Source organism: Leptonychotes weddellii, chromosome 10 (assembly GCF_054177405.1).
Source record: "Leptonychotes weddellii isolate Sample4059 chromosome 10, ASM5417740v2, whole genome shotgun sequence".
Taxonomy (NCBI): Eukaryota; Metazoa; Chordata; class Mammalia; order Carnivora; family Phocidae; genus Leptonychotes; species Leptonychotes weddellii.
In genome coordinates, this window is record NC_138378.1 from 24,861,963 (window position 1) to 24,888,233 (window position 26,271).

The 26,271-nt window shown below is 53.6% G+C and overlaps 1 protein-coding gene across 4 annotated transcripts in view; it reads right to left on the reverse strand.

The window, feature by feature from the left end:
• Nucleotides 1-26,271, reverse strand: part of NOL4L (nucleolar protein 4 like) — a 126,775-nt gene that overhangs the window by 25,267 nt on the left and 75,237 nt on the right. For 3 of the 4 annotated variants that reach the window (XM_081833085.1, XM_081833084.1, XM_081833086.1), the window contains exon 5: nucleotides 2,518-2,659. In XM_081833085.1, coding sequence (XP_081689211.1) covers nucleotides 2,518-2,659 — 142 coding nt within the window. Of the gene's footprint in view, nucleotides 1-2,517; nucleotides 2,660-10,849; nucleotides 11,012-26,271 lie in introns of those variants that run through there. The other variant, XM_081833088.1, reaches the window with a different exon arrangement.

Consider the following 26,271-nt stretch of genomic DNA (forward strand, 5'->3'; position numbering starts at 1 on the left):
CAGCAGGCCCCTATAACATGCCAAGCATGCAGCCGGGGTCACTGGGGACAGAGCAGAGAGCAAGACTGACATGGTCTGTGCCTTGCAGAACTCACAATGGGGGCTTCAGACCTCATCTTTCCAATTTGCCAGTTCCATGGAGGACTAATGGCCAGAGACCACACAGCAAGCCACCATGGAGGGCTGCTGGTTGGGTTCAGAGTACAGGGTCAACCCGAGCCCTTGCCCGGCCTGTCCCCACCCCAGCCCGTCATTAACAATGGGGAACATGAGAACACCCTGTAGTCCGACTGTCTCCCATTGACTCGCTGATGGGAGCAGGATCTCGGCCTGTGTCCACACTGTGAGCAGCTTCAGACAGGGGAGCTGGCTGCATGCCACTGTGGGGGCTGGAGGGCAGGACGAGGACTCGAGGCCAGGTCTGGACCCAGCCAAAACCCTACGGGAACCCACTGCTCTGGAGAAACACAGCGGTCACCAACAGATTTAGAATCAGAAGGGGCAGCACAGACCGGGCGGACAGCTGGGCCTTCTCAAGGCCTGTGACCCCCTGTACTGGGTCTAGGTCCGCCTCTGGCCAGCACATCAGCCCATAGCCTCCAGACGCAGCCTCTGATTAAATAATTAAATTGATGGTATCACAGTCAACACCATCCTCCCTGTCTCCAGCTCTGGCTGCCCGCCCTGATAAACACCCTCGTACTGCCAGCAGGCCAGTCTGCCTCAGCCCCGGTACCAGGAGGGCCTGGGGTGACAGGAGGGGCAGGGGGCTGTGCATGATTACACCCAGGTAGGCTCCCCTAGGACCGGCCACAGGATGCGCTGACCCCACCAGTCTCTCTGCTTCTCTCCACTTCATCTTCAATGATCAACCAAGCCCCAGGCAGCTGGGCAACTGATGCTGAGGAAGCCGTGACCCCGACAGAAACACTCCTTTCTGTTACCTGATCCTGGAGACCCCCGCCCACCACCACCCAAAGCGCCAAATCTCCCTGGGAAGTGTCTCCAACAGAGATCAGACTCCCAAAGGGTGGTTTTGAGCAACAATAACAGAAGAATTTTTCAAGAATAGTTGAAGGAATATGGCCCCCATTCAGTCCTACTACTCAGGTTTTTTAAAAAAATGTTCTGGATCCTTCTTGAGAAGGTATAACCCTATGCCCTTGGCTGAGCTCTGCTGGCTTGGTCCTTGGTGTGGCCTTTGGGTGTGGCCTTTAATCAGCTCAGATGAGGAGGGAGGTCAGCTGCTGGGCACTTCCCAGCCCCGGAGCCCCCGGCAGCATGTGGCTGCCCCCACCTCGTGGGAATACTGGGAGGTGGTATTGGTCTGGGAGGCTCTGGTGGGGAGGCTCACAGCACGAGGGGATCGTGCTGACCTCACGAGGTGTCAGGGCACAAAAGTCTTTTCTTTCCTAGCAGCCTTGTACCCCACTCCTGGCAAAACCACCCTCTGGGCTCCCCAGCCCCTGGCCCAGCTTCCCCAGCTGTCTCCAGGCTGGGTCTCCTCCCAGACAAAGCCGGATTCAGGCCCTGTGAGGGCAGTCGGGAAGCAGGCGCAGGTTCTGCCATGGAGACGAACTTTGACCCAAACTGCAAGGCTCCTACCCCTTATTTACTCTTTAAGGCTAACCCGTTTCGCAGAGTTAACATTACACCCCTTTTTAACCCTGCACTTCCCTCCCGCATTCCCGGCCCCGAACTCTGACCCCTCCTAATTGCCGGCTCTACACCCCACATCTCTGAGGCTCAGCGCTGGGCTCGTCCCTCACCCCCAATCACCTCCCCAGAAACCAGACAGAGCCCCACCAGAGACCGTGACCACACGTGCCACCCCACGCCCACAACTGCGTGTAGCTGACACAGCCGCCTGGGGCTCCAAAGAGGCGCTCCAGAGTGGACCCCTGGGATCTGACTTCGGACTCCCAACTCTCCCATCCCGAGGAGAAAGCATCTGTTCTGAGGCCGGAGGAGGCCGCCTGGCTGGTCCTGGAGGGCAGCGGGGAGCCAGTGCTCGGGCAGCTCCTCAGCCAGGCCGCTTCTCATCCTAAGAGGCTGGGGACACACAGTGGACAGGCGCACTGCCTGCTGGCTCACAGGTGACGGGCAGGGACCCTGTCCTACAGCCTCATGTTGAGCTGCATGTCGAGCTACAGAAGCCCAACTCTTGCTTTCGTGGCCGGGCAGCTGGACCGTTCTAGGTCAGGCACACCGGCTAATGACCTTCCCAGACCTGAACTGCTGTGACTTCGACGTCCGTATCCCAACAGCCCGCGAGCATCAGCGCAAACAGACACGACACCCCGTCGGCTGCCGGCCCCCGAGGGCTCTATCCATTTCCCTCCCGGAGGACTTGCTCCCCCTGGCACCAGGGGCTGCGGCACTGGCGGAGACACCCAGGAGACCAGGGGCAGCTGGAAGCCTGGACCTGGGCCACCCCCAGAGGCCCCAGCCCAGATTCCACGGCGCCCCTGGCAGCGGGCGCAGCCCCTCCCCCGCCGGCCATCAAGGGACACTCACCGTCCTCTTGGCTGTGGAGGTTCTGAGGGCTCCGCATCCTCTCGTCCTGGCTGGGACTCAGGCTGGAGGCCAGGTGTGGGTCAGCTGACATCCATGTGGAGTCGTTCATATCAAAATCTTCACTGCTCACAGAAGTTTCATCCTGATCGGGGACAAAGAAGGTGGATGTTGAACAGGGACAGGCTCTCCAGAGCCCCAAGGCAGCAGTTTCAGTGAACCCCGGGTCCCGTGGGCATTTGGAAGTGCCCAAAGGCCACCGGGAGCCCCCAAACCTTGCAGTAGGGGCTGGGTTGCTCCCCTTGCCCCCCATGGAAGTGGTTCGGGCTCTGGTTCCTGTCGGAAGCCAGGGCTGAGGGCCGGCGAGGTCTGTAATTGAAGACAATTATGAGGTCTTGCATCCTGTAAGGGCGGATAGCAGGGCCTGGCTCGTACCCTTGTGAGCCAAGGTTGAGACAAGCGCCGTAAACAAGGGCCACAGCTCCCCTCTCCCTGCCCACAGCCCAGAGGAGACGGCTCACTGTGCACAGGGCCTGGCGGCCAGAAGGGGGTAGCAGGACCTGCCCGCGCGCTGCGAAGCCAAGCCGTCGCCCCCACTAGGCCTGCAGCCCCAACTCCGGCTCCCGTGGAGCATGCATGGAATTCCTTTCTCCCACTCCCCCAATCCAGAGGACATTTCTGTCTTCCTCCTTCCTAACCTTTGCTGGGCTTCAAAGATATGCTCTTGGGCAGCTTCCAGGGCTGAAAAGGCCAGCCCCAGAAGTGCAGAGAAGGAAGGGGGTGGGGCAGGCGAGGAGGGTTCGAATCAGACCGCAAAAGGGGGTTTGGCTCAAGGACCTAGGGGGCCGCCAGGGCCTTCCAAACAGCCGGAGGGCCTGCTGGAGAGGACCACGCCTGCCTCCTCTCCCCTGGCTGGCTTCAGTGAGCCCCTGGCCAGTCATCTGGGAACCCCCAGGGCGGGGCCCCTTCAATCCAGCCCTCCAGTGGGAAGGGACCCCACCTCCTACTTGGCCCGGCCTCTTTCAGGAGCTGCAAGCAACTGTGTTTGGGAGCTGGCTGCAAAATGCAAGAAAGATGACCCAGCAGCTCCCACACCCCGGGCTGGCTTCGCCCCCTCCCCTCTCCCCTCTAGCAAGATACAATGGCATCTGTGGGGCCCCCAGTAAGGACCTCTGGCAGAGCCCCCCCACATCCCCCCCAAAAAAAGACTCCCCTCCAGGGCCCCCTCACAGACAACTCTTTTATAATGAGCAAACACACTTTGGTTGGAACTTTTCTTCCGAGGCTGTCCCTGAGGCAGGCACATCTGTTCTCCAAGTGCTAGGGAACCAGTGTGGATTATCCTCCACCCCTCCCCCACCCCGCTGGGCTGGCAGGGAGTTTCCTGGAATTTACAGCTTCTGTGCAGCGAGTGTGCACCCTCTGCGGCTGGATCTGGAGCTCGCGAGCTGGGCCGCCGTGCCAGCTCTGCCCAGCTCAGGGGTCCCCACAGGGCATACCCGGAGCCTCAGGGGACAGAGACCATGTGTCCTCCTGTGCCCTCTCCCACCCCCACACTCTGCCTCCCTCCCACAGGCTGCCCTGCTCCGTATGCACAAGCACATCCGCCCAGTCTTCCTCGGGCGAAAACACGCTCACTCAACATTCACCCAGACTATGTTCTCACCCCCGGGGGGACATGCGTGTTCAAGAGGCTCTCTCTGCACAAAGGGCACAAAGGGATGACAAAACCCTCCCCTGTACCCCCAGGATGGAACCTAAGAGGGAGAGAGGAGACTGGCAGGAGAGAGGACCCCTGGAGGCATAGAGCCCATCCAGGCTCCGGGAGCCGGGAACCGGGGCATCCTTGCCTGGGCGCCTTGCTCCTTCCTGGCTGCCCAGGGCACACTGTGCTCAGGACCTGACCTGAGGTAGGAAGGCCCTCTCCTGGCTCTGGGGTGTTGTTGAAACACTCAGGATTTAAAAGACTGAATCTATTAGCATCCGGAAGCACCACCTACTCAAAGCGCTTCACGCATTCAGTCAGCAAAAGTATTTACTGAACACCTACTATGAGCCAAGCACCTTTCTAGGCGCTGCGAAATTGTGTGGTGGGTAAGACAGAGTCCTGGCCCTCCTGGCACTCACCGTCCAGCAGGGGAGGGGGACAGTGAGCAGATAAACACATCACCACCGTGGTGAGGAGAGCTCCAGAGGAGGTGGGAGAGGGGCCTGCAGGGCTGAGCTGTCAGGTGGCCGGGGAGGGCCTCGCTGGTGAGGAAACACCTGAGCGGAAGCCCACGGGAAGTGAGGAAGGTTGCCATGTGGGGGTCTACGCAGGGAGCCTTCCGGGCACCAGCACATGTGGGGGTGGGGGGTGGGGCTGTCTGAGGAGCAGCCAGGAGGCCACTGTGGCCAGGGGGCTAGTCTGGGGGCAGTGGAGCCATACAGGGGTGTCCCCGGCCCGTCACCCCGGGCGGGGCTGTCTGCAGCCCAGAGAAAGGCTTGCGGACTGTTCCACTGAACACACAGCATCCTCACGGCGGAGCAGGAAAAAGGCAGAACTGCTGGGTGCCGCGCTCAGGGCGCCCGCACTCTGCCCTCCGCCAAGTTGAAAACATTCACAGCCGCCAAAGTGCACCAGGTGCCAAGTGCTCCCCTTGGCCCTCTCGTTTCATCCTCCCCATAGGCCCACCAGGTAGATGTAGTTATCAGCCCCATTGTACGGATGAGAAACTGAGGCTCTGAGGGGTTAAGGCGCTTGCCCAAGGTCCTGAGCTTACAAGTGGCGGAGCCAGAGGTGTTGGATCCTGAAGACCCAGACACACCCTCCTCCCTGCCGGCTAGTCTCCGTTCCCGCTGTCCCCCTCACCTGGAGTACCCACCCTACTGTGGCACTCCACAACCCAAGTTCTGAGCACACACCTGTCTCACCCACCGGCTCCGGCTCGGTGTCCATCAGTCGTTCTTATACCGCCTGTCCGCCCCCTGCACTTAGGCACGCCCCCCTCAGCTGCGGCGCGTCAGCCCGCGGTGGGGCTTTGCCCCGTCCTTCCCCGGAGAATCGCAAGTCCTTCCGAGGGTGGGGACGAGGTTGGCGGTTCCCTGGACCCCCACGAGGCCTGCGAGACGCGGAGAACTGGCTGAAGTGCCTGGCATGATGCTGGTGTTGAATGCGGATGTGGCTGGAGTTTGACAAGTAAGGACTCGGTCCCACTGCACACAGCTCCTGGACGGAGACCAGATGAGCCCTGGATCCTGTGGCGGGCGGGCGGCAGCGAGCAGCCCTGAAGGGTCTCCCTGCTGCCCCGCCAGCCACCCCCCGCAGAGCCTAGGGTTTCTCCGACTCCGATCGCTTAACCGTCCCCCACCCGGACAAGTCCAGTTAGGAAGAGGTGAGCTACATTTCACACTGACTCCCCAGTCACCCGATAATGAAGAACATCCAGTGCCCACCCACAAGGGCCTCTGGGGCAAGGGTTTTAGGAGACTTCCTCACAACCACTCCATAAAAAAACAACAGCAAAAAACCCAAAAAGGCAGGCACCCACGTCAGGCCTATCCCGGGACCTGGTACCTGCCCCTCGGAGACCTGCCCCGGCCGCCCAAGGGCACCACGGCTAGTCCAGTGAGCTGCAGGCAGCCTGCGCCCAGAGCCCGCTTGGCAGCGCCATCACACCTCCTCCCTTCCATCAAGAGAACCAGACTTCTTAACGACGAAGTGTCTCAGGATGAGACCCAAAGGAAACGCACGGGAGACGAAGCTGTATTTACACACACTCCCACACGAGCTCTCTTCAACGAGGCGACACACATTTACTGAGCATCTACGGTGGGCTCGTGTTGTGCTGGGGACATAGATGACTAAGCCTCCTTTCCTCTAGGACCTTGTTATCTAGGGAGAGACACCAGTGAGAAATTCGGACCCGCCCGTAAGTGTCGAGAGACAGGGGCTGTGGACCCCCGCCCACGGTACCTGCGGACTCTCGAGCTTGCCTCAGAGCATCTTCTCCCGGACCCCGGGGTCCTGCTCCATGAATCCCGGCTCGGAAGGCAGAGGTGCTATTTCACATTTGGACACTCCTGCTACCGCCATTTTTTATGAGAAATCAAGTGTGGTCAACCTGACTTAAAAGCAGAAAACGAGTAAGTCCCGGTTGGACTTACACAGCTGCCACAACTCTTACTTTCGGGGCTGACTTGGGAGTGAGGCGTGCCCAGACCCCCTCTGCGACCTGCCTGCGACAGCACAGCCCCCAGCTGCAGAGGGCAGACTGAAACTTCACCCACTCACACGGGGCCAAGGCCCGGGGAGCCGGCTAATTACACAGGCAATTACCAGCACACACGGTCCCGAGCCCATCAGCAGCTCGAGCGGGCAGTGCGCTCGAGTCCGGGGAGGGGGGTGAGGGAGGCAGCCGGGCGCAGGTCTGGGAGCGGTGGCAGGGTCTCAGGCCCCTGCACTGACCTAGCGAGCTCTCCCTGCTCAGCCAGAGGTCGCGAGTCGGGCACCTCTTGCTTTTCTCTCCTGGACGCTCAAGGGAATTTGGTCTACTAATTTCTCTCTTTCTGTAAACAAACTTCAGTGACGTTTTCATTAGAAAATACAAGAGTAGATCCAATCCAGTACTTCTGGGCCCCCTCTCCGCAGGCTCCCCGCGAGTGACCAGACAGTCGCTCCTCTTACCTCTGCTCTCAGACACCTTGAAGCCTACGGCCTTGCACCTGTTGGTAAAAGTCCATCATTCGGCACCAAAGGGCCTGAGCCATTGTGGGCCTCAAGGTGACAGCGACAAGGGCCTTCCTGAAGAGGGAACTCAAGAACGTGTGGGGAGCAGGCGGGCAGCACCCAGCCAGCCGCTGGGACACACCCCAGTCTGGGAGCCCTGACTGGGTAGAAGGAGAGGGACCGACCAAACCCTCCCTGCTCTTATCTGCAGTCCAAAATTCACAGGCAGGTTCAGTTTCTCTCCACCCAGGTTCTGTGGCCCTTCCTCCTCCGCAGGCAAACTAGCACCAACCGCTGCCCAGCCTAGGAGGAGGAGAAAGTGGGAGAGCAGAGGGGAAATGGTGGAAACGAGCCTGTATCCATGGCGGGTAACTAGGAACAGGTGCTATCAGTAACCTGATTATTTTACAACTGGGGTCAGTATCTTGGGAACTAGGTTCCTGGTGCCTCTGAAGTTGAGCCATTTGCATCCTCCAGGACAGGGATCCTGGGGCGTGCCTCACACAACATTTTCCAGGCCTTTCCTCTGAGCTGTAACTCTATCTCTACCACTTGCTTTGAGGGGGAAAAAAAATAAATAAATAAAGGAGGAGGATTTGCTGAGAATTTAGTGCAATTGTAAGCCATAAGCCCTGACCAGGAGCCCTGGGTATGTGTTTCAGGGAAGGGGGTGGGGGGAGGACAGGGATGTGCTGGAGGTGTTTTTGGGCCAGGCAGGAGACAGACCCCTCTGTCTCACCCCTACAGTCTGTTGGATGAGAGGCCGAAGCTCTTGCCAGAAAGACCAGGCTAGGACAGTTGCCCCGGCACTAGTTCTACCCCAAGTAGGCAGGCACCAAGATGCAGAAAGTGAGCACCTCCTTCTGGAACACCTGCAGGCTCCTTCCAGGCCCTGGAAATTCTTCAGTACGAGGCAATTCTTCCCCTTGTCTCCATGTCAGCGAGCATTACACACACAGCCTTCTGAGCATGCCAAGAAGGTACTGAACCACATTTGACCCCAACTTAACCACTTCAGTTCATCAGATGGCTTATTAATGGAAGACGAAAAACCCCCAGGATTTAAAGCAACAAAGGTTCAAATCCCTGTAGTGAAGGGATTGCACAAATGAAATCTTAGGGTGGTCTGAGCCATAGCTCCTGGGAGCTGTGGAGTCCCAAGGCAGCCACTTCTTGCTACACTCCAAGCCCACCTGGCCACCAGGGGAGGAGGCCAGCCTCCCAGGGACACTCCCTGCACAATTCCACTCCTTCCTGCTAACATACTTCCTCTGCTCACTAGTCATAAGTCATACAGGCCCTTCTGTGAAATGTGAAGTGGGGAGGGCTGAGACAGCCAATCACCCACCACCTTTTAGGTGCGCTCTCTCACACACATAGGGTCTGTCAGAAACACACATATATATGGGGATGCTCTGTTGTCCTTGCTGTCATGAACGCCTGAATGCTGGGAGTGAGCATTTTCAACACCTTCCTACGAGTGTATCGAGTGTAAAACGGGCTTTTGTTTCCTAGGCAAAGGCAACTGGCTGTTTTCCCAGCACTCCTCACCACGAGGGCCTCACTGACACCCCAGGCCCTGGCATTAACAGGGGTCTCTTTAAGAGGGTGGGTGGAGAGATGAGCTGCAGCAGACGGGGTTCTTCCAGCCAAAAGGAGGGCTGGAGAGGAACCACTCTGAGCTAATCCCCTGCAGGAGTTTCCTTCCAAGAAAAGGTCCCAGACAAGACAAAAAAGTTCTTGAGCAACTTGGGGTGGCCAGGCTCCACAGGGGCCCAGGGAAGTTCCCCCAAACCCACCTCCCTAGCTGGAAGGAAAGCTCTGGGGGTACTCCGCTCCTGCTATTCTGCAGGCGGGTGCTGAATGGGGTCCCATCACCCAGCCATGGTACAGTGGGTGTGGGAGGAGGGGCTATCTTAAAACCTACTCTATAAAACAAGCCCAGCTTGAATTGGGATTAGACAGGAGCTTGATATTATTTAAAGACACATTTAGGTCCTAATGGTTTTCCAATGAAGGGGTAATTTACTATGTAAGGACTAAACTGCCACTGGGGCTGGGGCCACCCATGGGTCTTTCCCCCAGACCAACCTACAGCCCAGAAGCAGGGGGCAAGACAGCACCCCTAGTCCTGTCACACAGATGGTTCTCCCCAGAGGAGCTGTGAGAGCCCCACACACCTCTCCCCACAACCCCCACCTGGTAGGCTGGGGGCCCCAGGCTGGGGTTTCCAGCTGATTCTGGGATAAGTAGGGCTTTATCTCAAGGGAGAATCTATTTCAAGCCACAATCCTTCTCAGAAAGAGGAGGAAATCACAGAGTCCAAACACCATTTCAGGTGAAATCAAGAGGTTATTAATCTCCCCTCAGAGCAGACAGAAAGAAAAATCAATGTTTTAGAGGGGGAAAAAAGGTTCCATTTGAATTAATGGGTTTGTGGCTTCTCCATTGATCTGCGCCTCTTCACACTTTCTTTTTGTGCTTTTGTGCTCTTGGGGAGGGGGAAGGGAGAAGGGAATGGGGAGGAGGGGGGTGGACCTCCTGGTAAGGAAAAGGACGGTCTAACCTTAACCTTTCTCCAGGAATAATGCTAATTAGTCAGGCTTAATGAGAACTTCCCCCAGGAAGCGCGGCCCAGTAGGGGCGACCGGACTCTGGCAAACGCTGCTCCAGGTTGGGGGGGTGGGGGGGGGAGGTGGGCGGTCACTTCTGAATTCTAGCAGCTGGAATAAAAAAATGTGGATTGCACCCTCCTCCCCCCGGGCCCCACGAGAAAGTGTCCCGCCCAGGAGGGCTAGGTGGAGAGCGGATAGCGGCCGGCGGAGGTGTAAATCCAACTTAACCCGGACGCGCGCCCTCACCCCGGCCAGCTGCCCCCGCCCCACGCGTCCCCTTCATTAAGGAATGCCCCTTCGCCTGGGGCTGCCGACGCCCCCGGCTTCCGCTCCGTTGGTACACCTGAGAAGGGCCACCGGTCCCCTCCGGGGAGGGACAGGGGCCTGCCAAAGTGGGCTCAACTCTGCAAACCTCGTCTCAACTCCCCGCGCCGAGGCTGGGAGCCCCTCCCAGCCACTCAACGCTTCCCGTCCTCAGATCCCCAAACACAGTCTACTTCCCCTCTCGCCGCGGCCGCGGTGGCGGCAACCCGAGCCCGGCCCCCACCCCGCCGCCTGCGAACGCCTTCCTCCCCGGGACGCGGTGCCGAGCCCGCTGCAAACGGTGTGGCCGCCGCACAATACCGCGGCGCGGCGCACACAATCACCGCCCCCCAGGACCGGCGGCGCGCACGGCCCGGGAGTGGGGTGCTCCCAGCGGCCCCCCGGCACTCGCGGCCAGGCACACCTCTCGGGCACTCCACAGCCCCCAGAGTGCATCTCCTCTGCCCGCCCCCCCCACACTCGGTCACACTCACCCGCCCCCCGCCCCAGCCCACTCCGCCCAGGGCGCAGCCGCTTCCCTGCGCCCCCCTCCTCAGCCCCAGCGCAGGAAGCTCCCCCCCGTCCCCTCCCCAGAACCCCCCAGCCCCCCCACCCCCCAACCGCAGCTCAACGGCCGGCGGCAGGAGGGGGGCGGCGGCCGGGGGCCCGGAAACGGCCCGATCGCGGGGATCCGGGCCGGACTCCGTACCTGGGCGGGAGGCGAGGCGGAGACGGGCGGTCGGGCTCGGCGAGTGAGCGGGGCGGGCGGCAGTGACAGCCCCACGGCTCCAGCTGCTGCTGCTGCTGCTGCTGCTGCCGCGGCCGCCCGGGGAGAGGGGCTGGCACCGCCGCGGCGCGTCACTGCCCGGCCCGGGGGCGGGGGTGGCCAGGGGGAGGGCCCAGGCGAGCGGCGGCGGCGGCGGCGCCGCGGCCGGGAGGGAGGGAGGGGGAGGGGGGGCACCGGGCACGGGGAGGCGGGGGAGGGGGGCGGGACCGGGCACGGGGCGGGGGCCGGGGGGAGGGGAGCGCAGGGAGAGCGCACGCTGGGGGAGTAGGAGGAGCAGCAGGAGGAGGAGGTGGAGGGGCTGACGAGAGGGAGGAGTGGGCACGGGGGGGAGGGGGAGAGAGAGGAAAAGGAGGCACCCAGAGAGGAGAAAGGAGGGAGAGGCCGGGGGGCGGGGAGGGGGGAGAGGAGGTGGAAGGAGGGGGTGCTGGGCCAGGTAGTGGGGGAGGGATGAGGGCGCACTGGACGCGCTGCCGTGCGCTCTGGGGGGGGGGAGAGCGCTCTTAAGGGGGAAGCGCTTCGAAGAAGATTCTTGCCCGGGGCTGAGCCCAGGAAAGGCGGTGGGGTCTGTGCCCGCCCCTCTCTCCTGGAGGCCGCAATCTTCGGGTCTGAGGGTGGGGGTTGGGGGGCACCCGGCCCGCCGGCTCTCCGCGTTCAGGCCAGGAGAGGAGAGACTTGGCCCAAAGAAAGTGACTCAGGCACCATTAGGAACTCTCGGCGCCCTGGGGCCTTCGGGCAGCCCTGGACCTCCTCGCGTCTCCTGGTTCCCCGGGGACGCGGGTCCTCGCTGGGCGGGGCGGCTGGGTCCCCGGGCGGTCTCCGCGAGACCCTGGTCTGGGAAAGCCAGGCACGTGGCTGGCTTTCTGCCGCCCCCCCATCTCAGGGCCCCCCTTTTCTTGATCAAGTTCAAGCTCGGTCCCCTCGGTGCGCTGCCCACCCTCTGCCCCCTCCTCTCCCCTCCCCCTCCCGATATTCCGTACCATCTCGCCTTTTCACTCTTCCTTTGTCTCTTTCTCACCACTTAGTTTACACCCTCCCAAGCTCCCCTTCTCCCTCCCCGGCGGGCGCCTGTGACTTCAGGATGCGTTCACCTGTCCGACCCAAACATTTCAGCGATCCCGAGCGCTCGCCGCGGACTCTCTCTCTCTCTGCTCCCTCCCCACTCCCCCCACCCCACTCCTCCCGCAGGTCATTGTGCTCCTCTAGACCACGGGGAACCGGCTCCTTACGGCGCGCTAGCTCCAGTTGTAAAGTAATAGGATAACATCAAGAATGCTGGTCCATCCCAGACCTGGGCGCGTACTGTCCGCGGAGACACAGCACCGCAGGAGAGGGAAGACCCGTGCGGATCGGAGACGCCGTCCTCCCGCACACAGACAGACCTCGTCCGCCTGGGGTGCGGGAGAAGACCGCGTGGGGCGCCGCGGGGTGGGGGGTGGGGGACACTGAACCTGCAAGCAACCTCAGACTCAGGCTAAAACAGAACTCGCTCGTCCCCAAACAGCACAATTAGACCCCAGCAGAGAAGATGGGTCAAGGGCAGATGTCCCCCTCCTCAGATTCACAACCTCTGTTACAACGGATCTGCCTTCAGAAAAAGCCTATGCTTTAACAAGGATGAGGAGCTGCCCTCGTGGAATTCTGTGAGGAAATGGTAAAAAACAAAACAAAACAAAACAAAAATACCAACAACGATCGCACCTCCTGGTCCCTCTAGTCGCACCCGAAAAAGGGCAATTTCTCCTGACTTTACGCTACAACTCATTCACAGTGGAACCAGCAAAGAAGAAAAAACAAGAGAGCCATCTCGATTGTTTGCAATTTTGAAACAGACTGCCTTTAACCCTCCAACTTTTCTCCAAAAGCCTTTTTCTTTCTTTCACTGAAAGCTGTGCATTGTGAACAATCCGAGGTAAACAAGGCTCCCTCTACAGGTGTGAGTTGGAAGTACAACACTACAGGTTCAGAGCTCAGTATTCACCCATTAGAAAAATGAAAAGATGGCAACACATCAAATTAAAGGCATGCAGAGCAGTCCTTCCACACACGCTAAAGGTTTTTCTGTCAATATAGAACTTAACTCTCTTTTTAAAAGAGGGTCTAAGCACGTTATTCATTAGCACCTTTTATCCATGAAATCGAATGTGTTTTCAAATCAACGCACCCTTCCCAGTTTTCTCTAATAGATCTTTACTTCTCATCCTCTGTGGTGGGGGACGGTTCGGAGGCTGCATCACACATGTCCACATCCACACATGTTGGTGCCCAGTTACGATTTTTAGAATTTTAATTAGTGGCTGTGATTCTTCAGTTCATCCAGGGAGATGTGGGAGTTTCCAGCATGGGAAATGCCCTTCCTCACTCTGAAAATGAAATAATCCAGGCCCCGGATTTCCCATCTCTTCCCACCACATTTCTAGAGACCTTTGACTTCTCCTGGCCTGAGTCACTATCTCACAGCAGTGGTGGACATTTGGGCTTGAAATATAAAGCCAAATCCAACTGAAGTTCAAAGGTGGAATTGAACCCAGATAACCCACCTCTTCTCTGACTAATAAAAGAGAGCCAGTACCGCCCGGGAGAGCAGAGCAGTGATTTTCTCTAGGCATGAAATGTGAACTCATTTACCATCACTGAGATAAAACAGCCTCAATCCCACTCAGCCCACAGAAAGCAGTTGGGAACCCTAGAGAAACCTGGCTGTTTAGCAGCACTGAAAATTAGGTGAGTTTTCCTGTGTGCTGAAGCCTGCAGAAATCTCCCAGATCCTTAGTCCTGCAGGAGATGCCACTCCTTGAGTAACCTTGTGCCGGTTGCTTTCAGTGTCCTTGTGCCTTTGGACAACTCCCTCTATCCTTAAAGTGGCCACAGCACAGGTCCCAACAAGGAATGGCATGACCCAGTTTCTTGACCACTAATTCTCCCAATGATGTGTCCCTTCTTTCGGCCCCAGTCTGGTGGGAGACTAGGGCAGAGAAGGCTGCTCCCATCTGCTTAAGAGGGCAGTACTGCCCTTGTGTCCCCTTTGTGTCAGGCCCTGCAAACTGTGGGTGTTTTTTGTAAATGGACAATTGGCAGGGCATTTGCTCTAGAGAGCTTCTTAAGCAGCAAATCCCTCCAAGCAGATTTCTATATGAAATGAGCATACTCCACAAGTGGGGATCTGGCCAAGGGAACCAGGGGTTTGTTATTATTAGGAATAGCAGGATCTTAGCCTGAGCAGAGAGGATACTGTTCAAGCATCTCAAAGCATTTAAAAACCCATTTATCCCTATAAATTACTTACTAATGACAGAAGGGAACAGGTACCTGCACATTGGAGAGACTGGCAGACACCCTCCAACCATGTGATCAAATTCAGTTGCCCCCCAAGTGGGGCCACCTGACATAATGTGCTCACCTCCTGATGAGATGCAATTACCCATGTTGTGTTCCCCCCTCAAAATGCTTAACCTGAATCTGATCATGAAGAGACAACCAGACAAGAAATCCAGAAAGAGAGACTCTCCACAACACAACTGTCCTGACTCTTCAAAAGATTCATTGTTACTTATTCGGCTGTTCTAAATCATGAGACTAAAGAGAAATAACAACTAGATGCAAAGTTCGAATCTTGGTTGGATCCTAGAAACAAGGAGTAAGGTGGAGATGGGGTGGAGAGGCCCAGGAAGGGGTGGGGGGTGGAGTGGAGACAGGGGTTGAGGGTGGAGACAGGGATGGGCTCTGGGCTGAGTGGTCAGGGAAGGGCCCTCTCAGGAGTAAGCCTGAATGCGTGGCTGAAGTTGACAACTGGGTGAAGACCTGGGGGTGCAGTCTTCCAGGCAGAGGCAAGAGCTGGTGCCAGGGTCCTGAGCTGGGAAGGGACTGGCATGTTTGAGGAACGTAAAGGTGACTAGTGTGGCCAGGGCGAGATTGGCCGGGGTGGGGGGGAGGGTGAGAGGGTATTCAGGACCAAGCATGCATGGCCATGTACGCGACTGTAAGGTATGTGGATTTTATTCTAAGAGTGAGGAAATGATGCAATCTGAATTATGCCTTTAGACCAGAGGAGATGAGATTATAAGGAAGGGAGAGTGGCAGCAGGGACACCAGTGAGGAGGTTGAATAGCGTCCAGCCAAATGGGACCAGTTCAAATTCTGACTCTGAGACTAGACAAGTGACCTTAGGCACCACACTTAAATCTCTCGAAGCCTCAGTTTCCTGATCGGCAAAGTAGTTAATAAGATAGTGTGCTTAATGTAGTATTTGACACTGAAAGTTCCCCTTTGAGGGGCACCTGGGTGGCTCAGCGGGTTGAGCATCCAACCCTTGATTTCAGTTCAGGTCATGATCTCAGGGTGGTGAGATCAAGCCCCACGTCAGGCTCTGTGCTGAGCATGGAGTTGCTTGAAATTCTCTCTCTCTCCCTCTGCCCCTCCACCCCACCCCTTTGCTTACATGCGCAAGATCTCTCTCTCTCTCTCAAAAAACATTAAAAAGTTCCCCTTTGAAACTGGACACTGTGGTGGTCAGCCTCTAAGATGGCTCCCTGTGATCCTCACCTCCTGGTATCATACCCCAGTCCCCTGTCACAATGAATAGGGGCTGTGGAAGCAATGAGACATTGCAGAAATGAGAGTGTATGACTTCTGAGGTCAGGCCATAAAATGCAGCTTGATCTCCTCCCCAGACGGAGTACTTGGTAAATGGCAGCTTTTATCATCATTATCAGGATTCTGAGTTTTCACAATGATGGCCATCCCCCTCCACAAATCCTGCACCAGTTTACTCAGCCACAGCAATGTGTGGCAGTTCCCATCTTATGACATGCTTGTCAATGCTTAGTATTAGCAAGCTCTTTTGTCTTTGTCAATCTAAGAGGTGAAAAATGGTATATCTTATTTTCCTTTGCTTCTCTTCATATGGGAGTGTGAGCATTATATTTATGTGTATCGTGTGTCTATTGGTCACTTGCATTTGTTAGAACAACTTGTTCATATTCTTGGCCCATTTCTCTATTTGAGTTGGTGGACTTTTTTTTCATGAAGGAAATTTAATCTTTTGTCATATATTTTGTAAGTATGTTGTCCTTTTGCTGTCTTTTTATTTTATTTATGATGGGATTTTTTTTTTTTGCCATATGGAAATTTTACATTTTTATACCCTCAGTTTTTTTCTGTTAGGGCTGAAGCATTTCAGGTTAAAACAAAGGTTTGTTTTTTTTTTTTTTTGTGAAGATTTTATTTATTTGACAGAGAAAGACACAGCGAGAGAGGGAACACAAGCAAGGTGAGTGGGAGAGGGAGAAGCAGGCCTCCCGCTGAGCAGGGAGACCGATACGGGGCTCCATCCCAGGACCCTGGGATCATGACCTGAGCCAAAGGCGGACGCTTAACCAACTGAGCCACCCAGGCGCCCCTTATCTATTTATTTTAGAAAGACAGCACAAGTGAGTGGGGGCAGCGGCAGAGGGAGACTCAAGCAGACTCCCCACTGAGCGTGGAGCCCCAGAGGGCCTCAATCCCACAACCCCAAGATCACAACCCTGAGATCACAACCCAAGGGGAAACCAAGAGTCCAACGCTCACCTGACTGAACCCCCCAGGTGCCCCCCTCCATGCCATCTTTTAAATAATTCATCTTTATCCACAGATTAGAAAATACCAACATTATATCATGCTGATTTCCCATTATTTTTGGAATTGTCTATTCTATTTTATTGATGTATTCCTGTCCCAATATTATAACTCTAGAATATATTTTAATACCTGGTAGGGCTAACACTCACCTCTACCCTCCATGAACTGTCCAATTAAACCCAGGCCATAGCAGAGAGGTGCTCTAGGTGCAGACAATCATGGAGAAAGGAGAGGCTTGGGGTAGGGCGTCCCTGGAAGAGGTGACATCTACTCTGAACCAAAGAAAGCAGGAGGAGTGTGACAGGTGGCAAGTAGGGAGGGCATTTCAGCAGGAAAGAGGAACATGGATGGAAGCACCAAGGGCTTCACACATGCCTGAATTCAAAATACTTGATCTGTGGGTTGGGTAGTACCTTGGCTTAACTATTTATTCTTTGCGTTTGCTGATTTTTACACAGCTGGCTGCAACCTCATAGTCAGTTTGACACCTTTGCTGAAATCTAGGAGAAACTGTCCAATACTGCTTCCTCATTCCTTCTCTATTTAGATAAATTTCCCATTACAGATATAACTACAGATATAAAGAGCCTGACTTGTTGAAATACACTTTCCTAACATCCACAGTAGGTAAAAAGTACAATTTCAACAATCTCCTTTTCAGCTTCAAAGTGTCATCAGTTAATCTCTGTTCATTTCACTCTCCTACTCCAAAACCTTCAATGGCTCCCAGCTGCTGGCAGAATCAAGTTGCAGCTCTCTGGCCTGGTGTTCGAGGCCTTTCACAGCCCTGCTGGCCTTATATCCTTCTGTTCCCAACTGCAACCTCTGCGTCACACAGACTATCTTCTGTGCCCCAATCACCCATGTGTGACCCCCTCCATTCCTTTGATCATGCATGCTCTCAGGCACATGTCTTTCCACAAATATGTATGGACCCCCTATCTCATGCCAGATGCCACGGTAAATATGGGTGACCCAGCAATGAACAATAGGATACAGGTCTGCCTACTCGGAGCCTGCAGGCCAGCAGGAGAGAGAGAGAGAGAGAGACTAAATAAATGACCACAGGGTTTCTGGTCACAGGATGTACATTCAGTTTGTACTTGACAGTTGTGGGACCTGCTGGGAAGCAAGTGCCTAGCATGTGAGAGGGACAGAGTGGATCCTGGAGTGCTGCACTGAAGAGGTGACATTTAAGGTGGGCATTGCAGAATGCATGGGTGTTCGCTCGGTAGGAAGATGTTTTAGGCCATTAACAAAGACACCCTCCACCCCTGCCAAATCTGGACCCCTCCGAAGCCAGAGCGCCAATCTCGCAGGCCACCTGGCTGGCTCCTGTGGCAGGTCGCTGCTATTCCTCTGTCACCTCCTGTGCTTGTGGTACTTCCCATCTCCTGCTTTCTACCTCATTTCCCCAACTCGAGCAGGGACTCTCAGGGCTGAGACAGGCTCTTAGGCGGCAGAGTCCCTGGCAGCATTGTGCACACCGTAAGAACTCATCACTGCATCACTCGGGACCCCGTCCTGCCCTTTGCCCAGTACAGTGCTGAGTTCTGCAACGGAGCTCTGGATTAAGGACACCATGGATGACACAGGCCACACTTTGCCACACCCACAGAGCATGCACCTCACCTCTTCTCTCTTCCCTCTTTCCTAGTGCCTTTGGAGAGGCTCAGCCAAAAAGCCAAGACCAGCACGCAACCTAGCACTTGCACTCCCAGGTATGCACATGACCAAACGAGTATGGATGGGCCCTAAAGCACACGTACTAGCATGGTCACGGAACACTATTCACAGTAGCCCCTGCCTGGAAACTAGCCCAGTGTCCACCAGCAGAGAATGGGTAGGGGTGGCACACCCGGACTGTGGGAAGCTGGGCCAGGGGAGTCCTCAGGGATGAAAGTCTTGCTGGCTCTTCAACAGGCGACTAGAGGAGGGGCGAGGGCCCCCCTGCAATCTGTAAGACACGGCAGCCACCTGGTGCTGCTCCAGGGAAGACATACTGGGAGGCAGAGAAAGGGGTGGGTAGCACTTCCCGTTTTCACCCTAAACCCCTCCGTGACGGAGTCCACAGCTGGGGATGTGTGGGGGGCAGACAAGGCAAGGAGGCCTTTCTGATGGCTAGAGCCATGTGCCTGGGGGGCAGCACCAGGGTGGGGGTAGAGCAGGGGAGCAGGTGACTGGGCTGTGTTCTGTTTGCATTCAGGCCCTTCCTCGATGTGACCTCAGGCAGGCAACCTAACCTCTCTGAGTCTTGGTTTTCTCATCTCCAAGCTGGGGGACGACAGGGACTTTCTCTGAAGGCTGCTGTGAGGCTTAAATGCAGAGCCGCCTGCAGGGGGCGTGGCTGGCGCCCAGCAAGGAACACTTGCATGAACCTTAGTTACCATCATGTCGATGACAGCGTGAAAGATAAAGTAGTTCGGAACACTGAGCGCCTACTGTGTGCTGGGTCCCGCCCAGGTGCCAGGACTGTGGTGCTGAGCTAAGGAGATGTGGGCCTGCCCCCATGAAGCCGAGGGTGCTGGTGCCGCTGGGGGCCTTGGCCTGCCCCTAGCTCACTATCACCTTCTTTTTCCTTTCTCTCCTCCTTCCCCTTCCCTTGGGAAATAACAGATTAATGTCAGAAGGAACAGGGCTCTCTCTCACACTAGCTCTATGACTTTGGACAAGTCACCTAAGCTCTCTGAGGCTGAGCCTCAGTTTCCCCAGACATGTCGGGCACCTGGCACACAGAAGGCCTTCAACAACCGTTCCTTCTCTCCTCCTTCCTCCCCGCTTCTCCTCTGTTTCCTTCCCTATTACTCTTTTCTCCTGCCCAGTCCTTTGGCATCTTAATACCCAAAGGCACTGTCAAGCTCAGTTGATGGCACCCAGGCCATGGGGGATACTTTGGACTAATTTACCTGCTACCCAAACTCAACATTTCTCCCTTCCCTTCCTCAACTAGAGAGGGTGGGAAAACAAAATTCTTTCTTTCTCAGCCTCCCTTGCAGCTGGGGAGTAGCCATGTGACACTGGCCAATGCGATGTCAACAAAAGTCTATTGGCAATTTTCTGGGAAAGCTTTTGCTTTGCTGGACTGAGCATACACCACCCCTTCCCATCCTCCTCTCACCTTGAATGTGGACAAGATGGTTGCAGCCAACTTGCAAACATGAGGAAAAGGTCAGCAACATCACAGAGGCATCAACAACACTGTAGACATTAACACCAACAATGGCTCCTCCACCCCTCTTGTTTCAGGAGTGAAAAAACTTCATGTTTGGCTATACAGTCAGCCGAGTTTTTGTTCTTGCAGTCAGAAGCATCCCTGACTGACTCACAGGATTCCTGCATGAGGATGTGGATGGACTGGACAGCAAGGACCCCACTCCTACATGGCCTTTTCTCTAGAATGTCAACTCCTTAAAAAGACGAAGGAAGGGGGCTATGTCCGTGCGTGGTGCCTGGGAGAAGGCAGAGCACTTATTCCCCTTCCTCATGAACTCCGCAGGGGGGAAAGCTGCCCAGGCTACTGCACATTCGTGCCCGGATGCTTCCTGAGCCACAGCAGTGCACCAGTTAAAAAGTATCTTCTGTTTCTGTGCTATTTTTCTCTTGAGGCACTTAGAGCCATTTCAAAGATCCACGCCTTAAAACAACCATGGGGATAGCAAGGCATGGGCTCTGTTACTCATTTCTACCGGGGAGGAAACTACAGGAAAGAAAGGAGTGCTGGCCTGAGGCCAGGCTGCTTGTGATCCTGCTGGGCTGAGCCCTTCTGCCTGTCTTTAGCACCCCAGCCCAAAGCTCAGGGCTATCCAGGCCCTGTTACTGGGGTCCTAGGAAGGGTGGAGGGGCTGCTGTCTGGGCACAGGAGGGGAAGGCGGGCAGAGCTCTGGGGCCCTTTGCCAGCTTTGCCAGCGACATGCCTGCCTACTGCTGACCCTTGAGATGCTGGGCTTCCTCCCCAGAAGGATTTCCTTGAAGAAAGAGGTTCCTCTGTCAAAAAGCAAACTTTGGAAACCACTGAAGTCTGGCCAAAACCTGCTGTTTCAGTAACAGGGAAGCTGCAGCATAGAGAAGTGAAAGCTAGATAGCTGTTCAGGAGCAGGGCCACACCTAGAACCAGAGTCCCTGTACTCTCCCCTGGGTGCTTGTCTCTGCTCACTGTCATCCCAGTTAAGCCCCTGCTCTCCTCTGCTGGAGGAAAACGCAGCATGAGGTTTCACACTGCACACAACAAACTTTGAATCCAGCTGGCAGGCCCCGAGAGAGTTCTTCTACAGACTGCTCAAGCTTATCACAAGCCTGTCTCTGCCTTACTCCCTCTGTCCTGGCCCCCTTGCTGTGCCTCCCCAGGGCCTTTGCACCTGCTGACTCCTCCACCTGCAAGGCCTTTTCTCCTTCATTGCCACAGGTCTGGCTCCCTCTTATCATTCTGGGCTTGGACTGCCACCTCTTCAGAGAGGCCTTCTCACCCAGAGGTGCAGTCTATCAACTGTCCCTATTTGAATTCTCTGCCCCAAACTTCTCACTTTTGCATATTTTTTCTTACTGACTTGTTTATCATCGCTACAGCCTGGGAGTTCCCTGAGAGTAGGCTCCTTATCTGTCTCTTTCACTGCTGTATCTTCCACGCTCAGAACAGTGTCCAGAACATAGTAGGAACTTCAATGATTTTTTAATGAAGGAAGGAAGAAAAAATTTTACAACTATACAAACACAGGGTCACAGGGAGGACAAGGGTCTGGTGGGCTGTGAGCAGAAGCCGTGGGCCTCTGTCTCCTCCATCTGAGTGGAGCTGGGGGGAGCTGCCGGCTGCCCGGCGTCCACGCCTGGTCACCCTGAGTGGAACAAAGCAGCCAGCACAAATTCACAGTGCAACACGGTGCCATCCCACCCTCAAAAAAAAAAAAAAAAAAAAAGGCTGCTAAGGCTGCTAATGAGGTAAACACGATCATAACCAGGAAAATCTTGGCCATGCTTCCTTGCGTCCACCCAAAGCCATTATCTCTAATTGATCTCCAGACATCAGCTGGAGATTTAAAGCGTCTGAAGCCCTCTCGCGTCCCCCAGGTCTGGTGACAGAGGCCAGCTCACCCGCCCCCCCGCACCCCCCAACTGGGTCAGATCTCCTCCAGCAGCTCTTTGCTGGGGTGCCGGGACCCCGCTGCGCCCCACGTGAGAAGGAGCCATAATGGTGACAAGAGTCGGGGTGGGTCAAGAATCTATGGAAAAGCCACGGCCCACAAATGCTCAGCCTTGAGGGGCCCAGAGACCTGTATTTCAGGGCCTTCAGTGGAAGGCTAGACAAAGCCACCAAGGGTCTTGCCCTAAAAAAATGTGGCAAAAAACAGGGAGGGCTGGAGAAAATACCTGCCCCATATACCCTCCCTTGCTCTAGATGAAAGAGATACTCTGAAAACTGGAGTTAGGAGTTTAGTTGTTCAAAACGGCAACAACAACCCAACAGGACTTAGTCACAAGACAGGGCCCTTCTGGGTCTCGGTCAGGCTGGGCCCAGAGTAGGGAGGGTCACAAGGTCAGCTGTTGGTTCAGTGACCATCTGGATGCTTTGAGTTGCTCCTTCCTGGCCCGGCCCAGGAGAGACACCTCCTCTCCTGCTGGGTCTCTCTTGTCCTTAAAGACGGATCAGGAGTCAGCTACCCGGGGTACCTCCCAGGGGAGGTTTACAGCCCGAGCTCTGAGAAGACAGAGCTGCCGCCTCCTGTTTATGGAAGCCCAGGTAAGCGGCTCCTGACCTTGCCCCCGGCTTTTCCCTTGACACAGATAAAGCATCCCCGCGTCTAGCCCTGTGCACAGGAGTCTGCTTGTGGTACCAGGCAGCTCTTCTGCCTGCACCAGTAAATTATGGGCACTGTGTGCATTTTTTCCCCTGGATAATGAGGTTGAAAGGCCAGGTCGGCATCCTCCCATGTATGGGGGGAGAGGTCAGCAGCCTGGAAAGGGACTGAACCTTTCAGAACTGATGGGGACAATGAGCTCTTTAGGTTTGGGGTATCTACTGGCTCCATCAGGCAACTGGCTTTTGAGACAGGATGCTGGTTGTTTTCTGCTTTTTTCCCCACACAGCTTCAGGGAAGCAGGAAGAAAGAAGAGATGCAGATCTCTCTGAACCCAGGCTGTCCTAGCAAAACAGCCATTATGCTAATTTTATTTGAGTATCCGGAAACTGCAGCAAGTTTCCAGAAAGTACCTGAGCATTCTCAATAATGTGTATTGGTCCCTAAAATAATGCCCTATAACAAAGATGTTTAGGGGTGCCTGGCTAGCTCAGTCAGTACAGCACGCAACTCTTAATCTTGGGGCTGTGAGTTCAAGCTCCACATTGGGTGTAGAGCTTACTTAAAATAAAATAAAATAAAATAAAGCTAAGCTAAGCTAAATTAAAAAGATGTTTGACAATGGGTTTTTTATTCCCTACTTTATCCTCTCAAAGAGAGGTTTCCAAGAAAACTGTCCCTCTAAAATGTAGAAATGTCTTCTTTTGCTTAACACCATCTTTAGGAGGCTGGGAATGCTGGGCTGTTGTTGTTTATAGCCCCCAGATTCTAACCCTGGGATCGTGATGCTCCTGGCTCACAATCCACCCTTGTTTTTTGGTGAACAGAAAGGCCTGCAGTAAAAGCGTCTTGACTTCATATTTGCGTGGTCAGATCAATAGTGCCTCTATGTTATCTTTACCCCACCAAGAAGGAGATGTAAAAATTTTTAGGCACTAAACAATTTTTTTCAAATAACTTTCTTTTTAAGCCAAGATAACTTTGAAAAGGACATCAAGGAGGAGAACCATTCCTACTAGATATTAAGACATATTAGTCTTAACACTTAAAACAGTTTGGGGCTGGTACAGGAATAGACAAAGAGGCCAATGGACTGAAGAGAAGTAGATTCTGTTTCAGATGGAAATTTAGTAAATTATAAAGGTGGCATCTCAAATCAATGGGGGAGAAAATAGATTCTTTAATAAATGATGCTGACACAGAGGGTAAAGCAGGATCCACATCTCAGAATACACCAGGATAAGCTCCAAATGGATCAGAGATTAATTGAAAAATAAAAACGTGCTTAGTTTTTGCTTTTTCAGCTTAAAGGGTCTAAAAGGAAAGACACCCCAGTCGCAATAAGCACACTTACCACCCAGATCGTGGTTTTTAATATGATTCTTCAATAAAAGGAATCAGAGCTCCTTTGAGATATGGCTGATTCTAGCATTAGGGCAGGAAATATACAAGGTGAGCCTGGAGCATCTTATAGTGCCAGAAAGTAAAGAAACACTAAAACAACACAATACAAAATGAAATCCTACAAAAAACAACCCCCCAAGCCCCTCAATTGGGGTATGTCCAAAGATCACAGGAACCAACTGTAAGAGCTCCCAGTGGCCAAAGCTGGAACCAGTTTCAGCATCAAAAGAAATAAAGTAGTATCGGGTTATAACCCAAAATGTAAAATAAATAGCCATATAAATAAATTATTGAAAGATTAAATAAATATATAAATGAGGAAGGAGAGGCAAATCTCCCATGCAAAAGAATTCCAAATAATATATGCAGAAACCTTGTCTTCAAGTAGGGAAATTATAACCCCCACTCCTTAGGTGTGGGCTGCACAGAGCAACGTCCTGCCAAAGTGTACAGTATGGGGCAGGGGGGAAGAGTAGCTTTACAGTTTTGAAACCTGACAAACATTATCTCAGCCAGGTGTGACCAAGGCCAATGCCAATAGTCATGAATCATATTGACAGTATGTACCTTTGATACGATGTGGCAAGGATGGAACTCTATGTCTGGGGTCTTCCCCTGAATAACCCATAACTCCAGTTTTATATTGAGAAAAATATCAGACAAGGGGCACCTGGGTGGCACAGTGGGTTAAGTGCCTATTCTTGGTTTGGGCTCAGGTTGTGAGATCGAGCCTCGCCATCAGGCTCTGCTCTCAGTGCAGAGTCTGCTTAGGATTCTCTCTCCCTCTGTTCCTCCCCACCCTGCTCGCTCACTCTCTTTCTCAAATAAAAATAAGTAAATTTTTTTTTAAGATTTTATTTATTTATTTGAGAGAGAGTGAACAAGAGAGCACAAGCCAGGGGACAGGTAGAGGGAGAGAGAGATGCAGGGGCTGGATCCCAGGACCCCGAGATCATGACCTGAGCTGAAGGCAGATGCTCAACCGACCGAGCCACCCAGGTGCCCCCAAAATAAATAAATCTTAAAAATAAAAAGAAAAATGAGTGAAATTCAAATCAATCATTAAAAAGAGTCTGCTTCTCCCTCTCTCTCTGCCCCTCCCCCTCGCTCATGCTCTCTCTCTCTCAAAATAAATAAATAAATAAATAAGAAAAAGAAAAACATCAGACAAATTCCAGAATTCTACAAAATACCTGACCAGTATGTTTCAAAACTGTCAAGGTCATCAAAAACAAGTGAAAGCAGAACAACTGTCACAGATGAGAGGAGTTGAGGAGACATGACAACTAAATGTAATGTGGTATCCCCAATCAGATTGTGGAACAGAAAAAAGGAAATTAGGTAAAAACTAAGGAAATCTAAATAAACTATGGACTTTAGTTAACAGTAATGTGTCGATATTGTTTCATTAATTATAACAAATGTATCTCAACCACATAAGATGTTAATATGGGAAACTGTGGGGGCGCCTGAGTGGCTCAGTTAGTTAAGCGGCTGCCTTCGGCTCAGGTCATGATCCCAGTGTCCTGGGATCGAGCCCCGCATTAGGCTCCCTGCTCGGCAGAGAGCCTGCTTCTCCCTCTCCCTCTGTCTGCCGCTCTGCCTACTTGTGCTCTCTCTCTATCTCTGTTAAATAAATAAATAAAAATCTTTAAAAAAAAATATGGGAAACTGTGTGTGTGGGGTGGGGAGAGTGGATCATGTGGGAATTCTGTACTATCTTCTCAATTTTTCTGTAAATCTAAAACTTTTCTAAAAAGTAGCCTATTTAAAAAAGTGAAAACATTGGGGGTACCTGGGTGGCTCAGTCGGTTAAGCATACGACCCTTGATTTTGGTCAGGTCATGATCTCAGGGTCATGAGATAGAGCCCTGTATCAGGCTCCATGCTCAGTGGGGAGCCTGCTTAAGATTCTCTTTCTCCCTCTCCTTCTGCCCCCCACCCCCACTGGCTCTCACACTCTCTCTCTCTCAAATAAATAAATACATCTTTTTTAATAAATGAGAGTACTAAAAGAGAACATAGAGGTAGAGTGGAATCATTTAGCTTTATAAAGACTCAAATGCAGAAGCCATTAAAGAAAAAAAAAGAAATTGACAAAACACACATCATAAGCAAGATCAAAAGATAAAGGGCTAAGTTTGGGGAAAAAAGAGGCAATGGCTAACTCTGGAGAATCAAAAGAAAGGAAATGTAATCACAGTATGCTAATTGGCTCAGCTATGAATAATATATGCACAGTCATAATAATATAGATAATGAAATGATTTATCCAAATAGAGAGGTATGGATAATATTGAGGGATGGAGGAAGGGGAAATAATAGATGTATTTATTTAAGGGTGTGATAGTATAAATACTTATCTCCTACAGCAAGAAATTAAACATCAACCAAAATAGCCCAAATTTAAAAATCAAGAACTAGCAGCATAAGCATATGTTATTTAGAAACAAAAGTTAAAACCAGAAGAGAGAGCTAAAAGATAAGAAAAGAGGCTGTCGGGGCTCCTGGGTGGCTCAGTCATTAAGAGTCTAC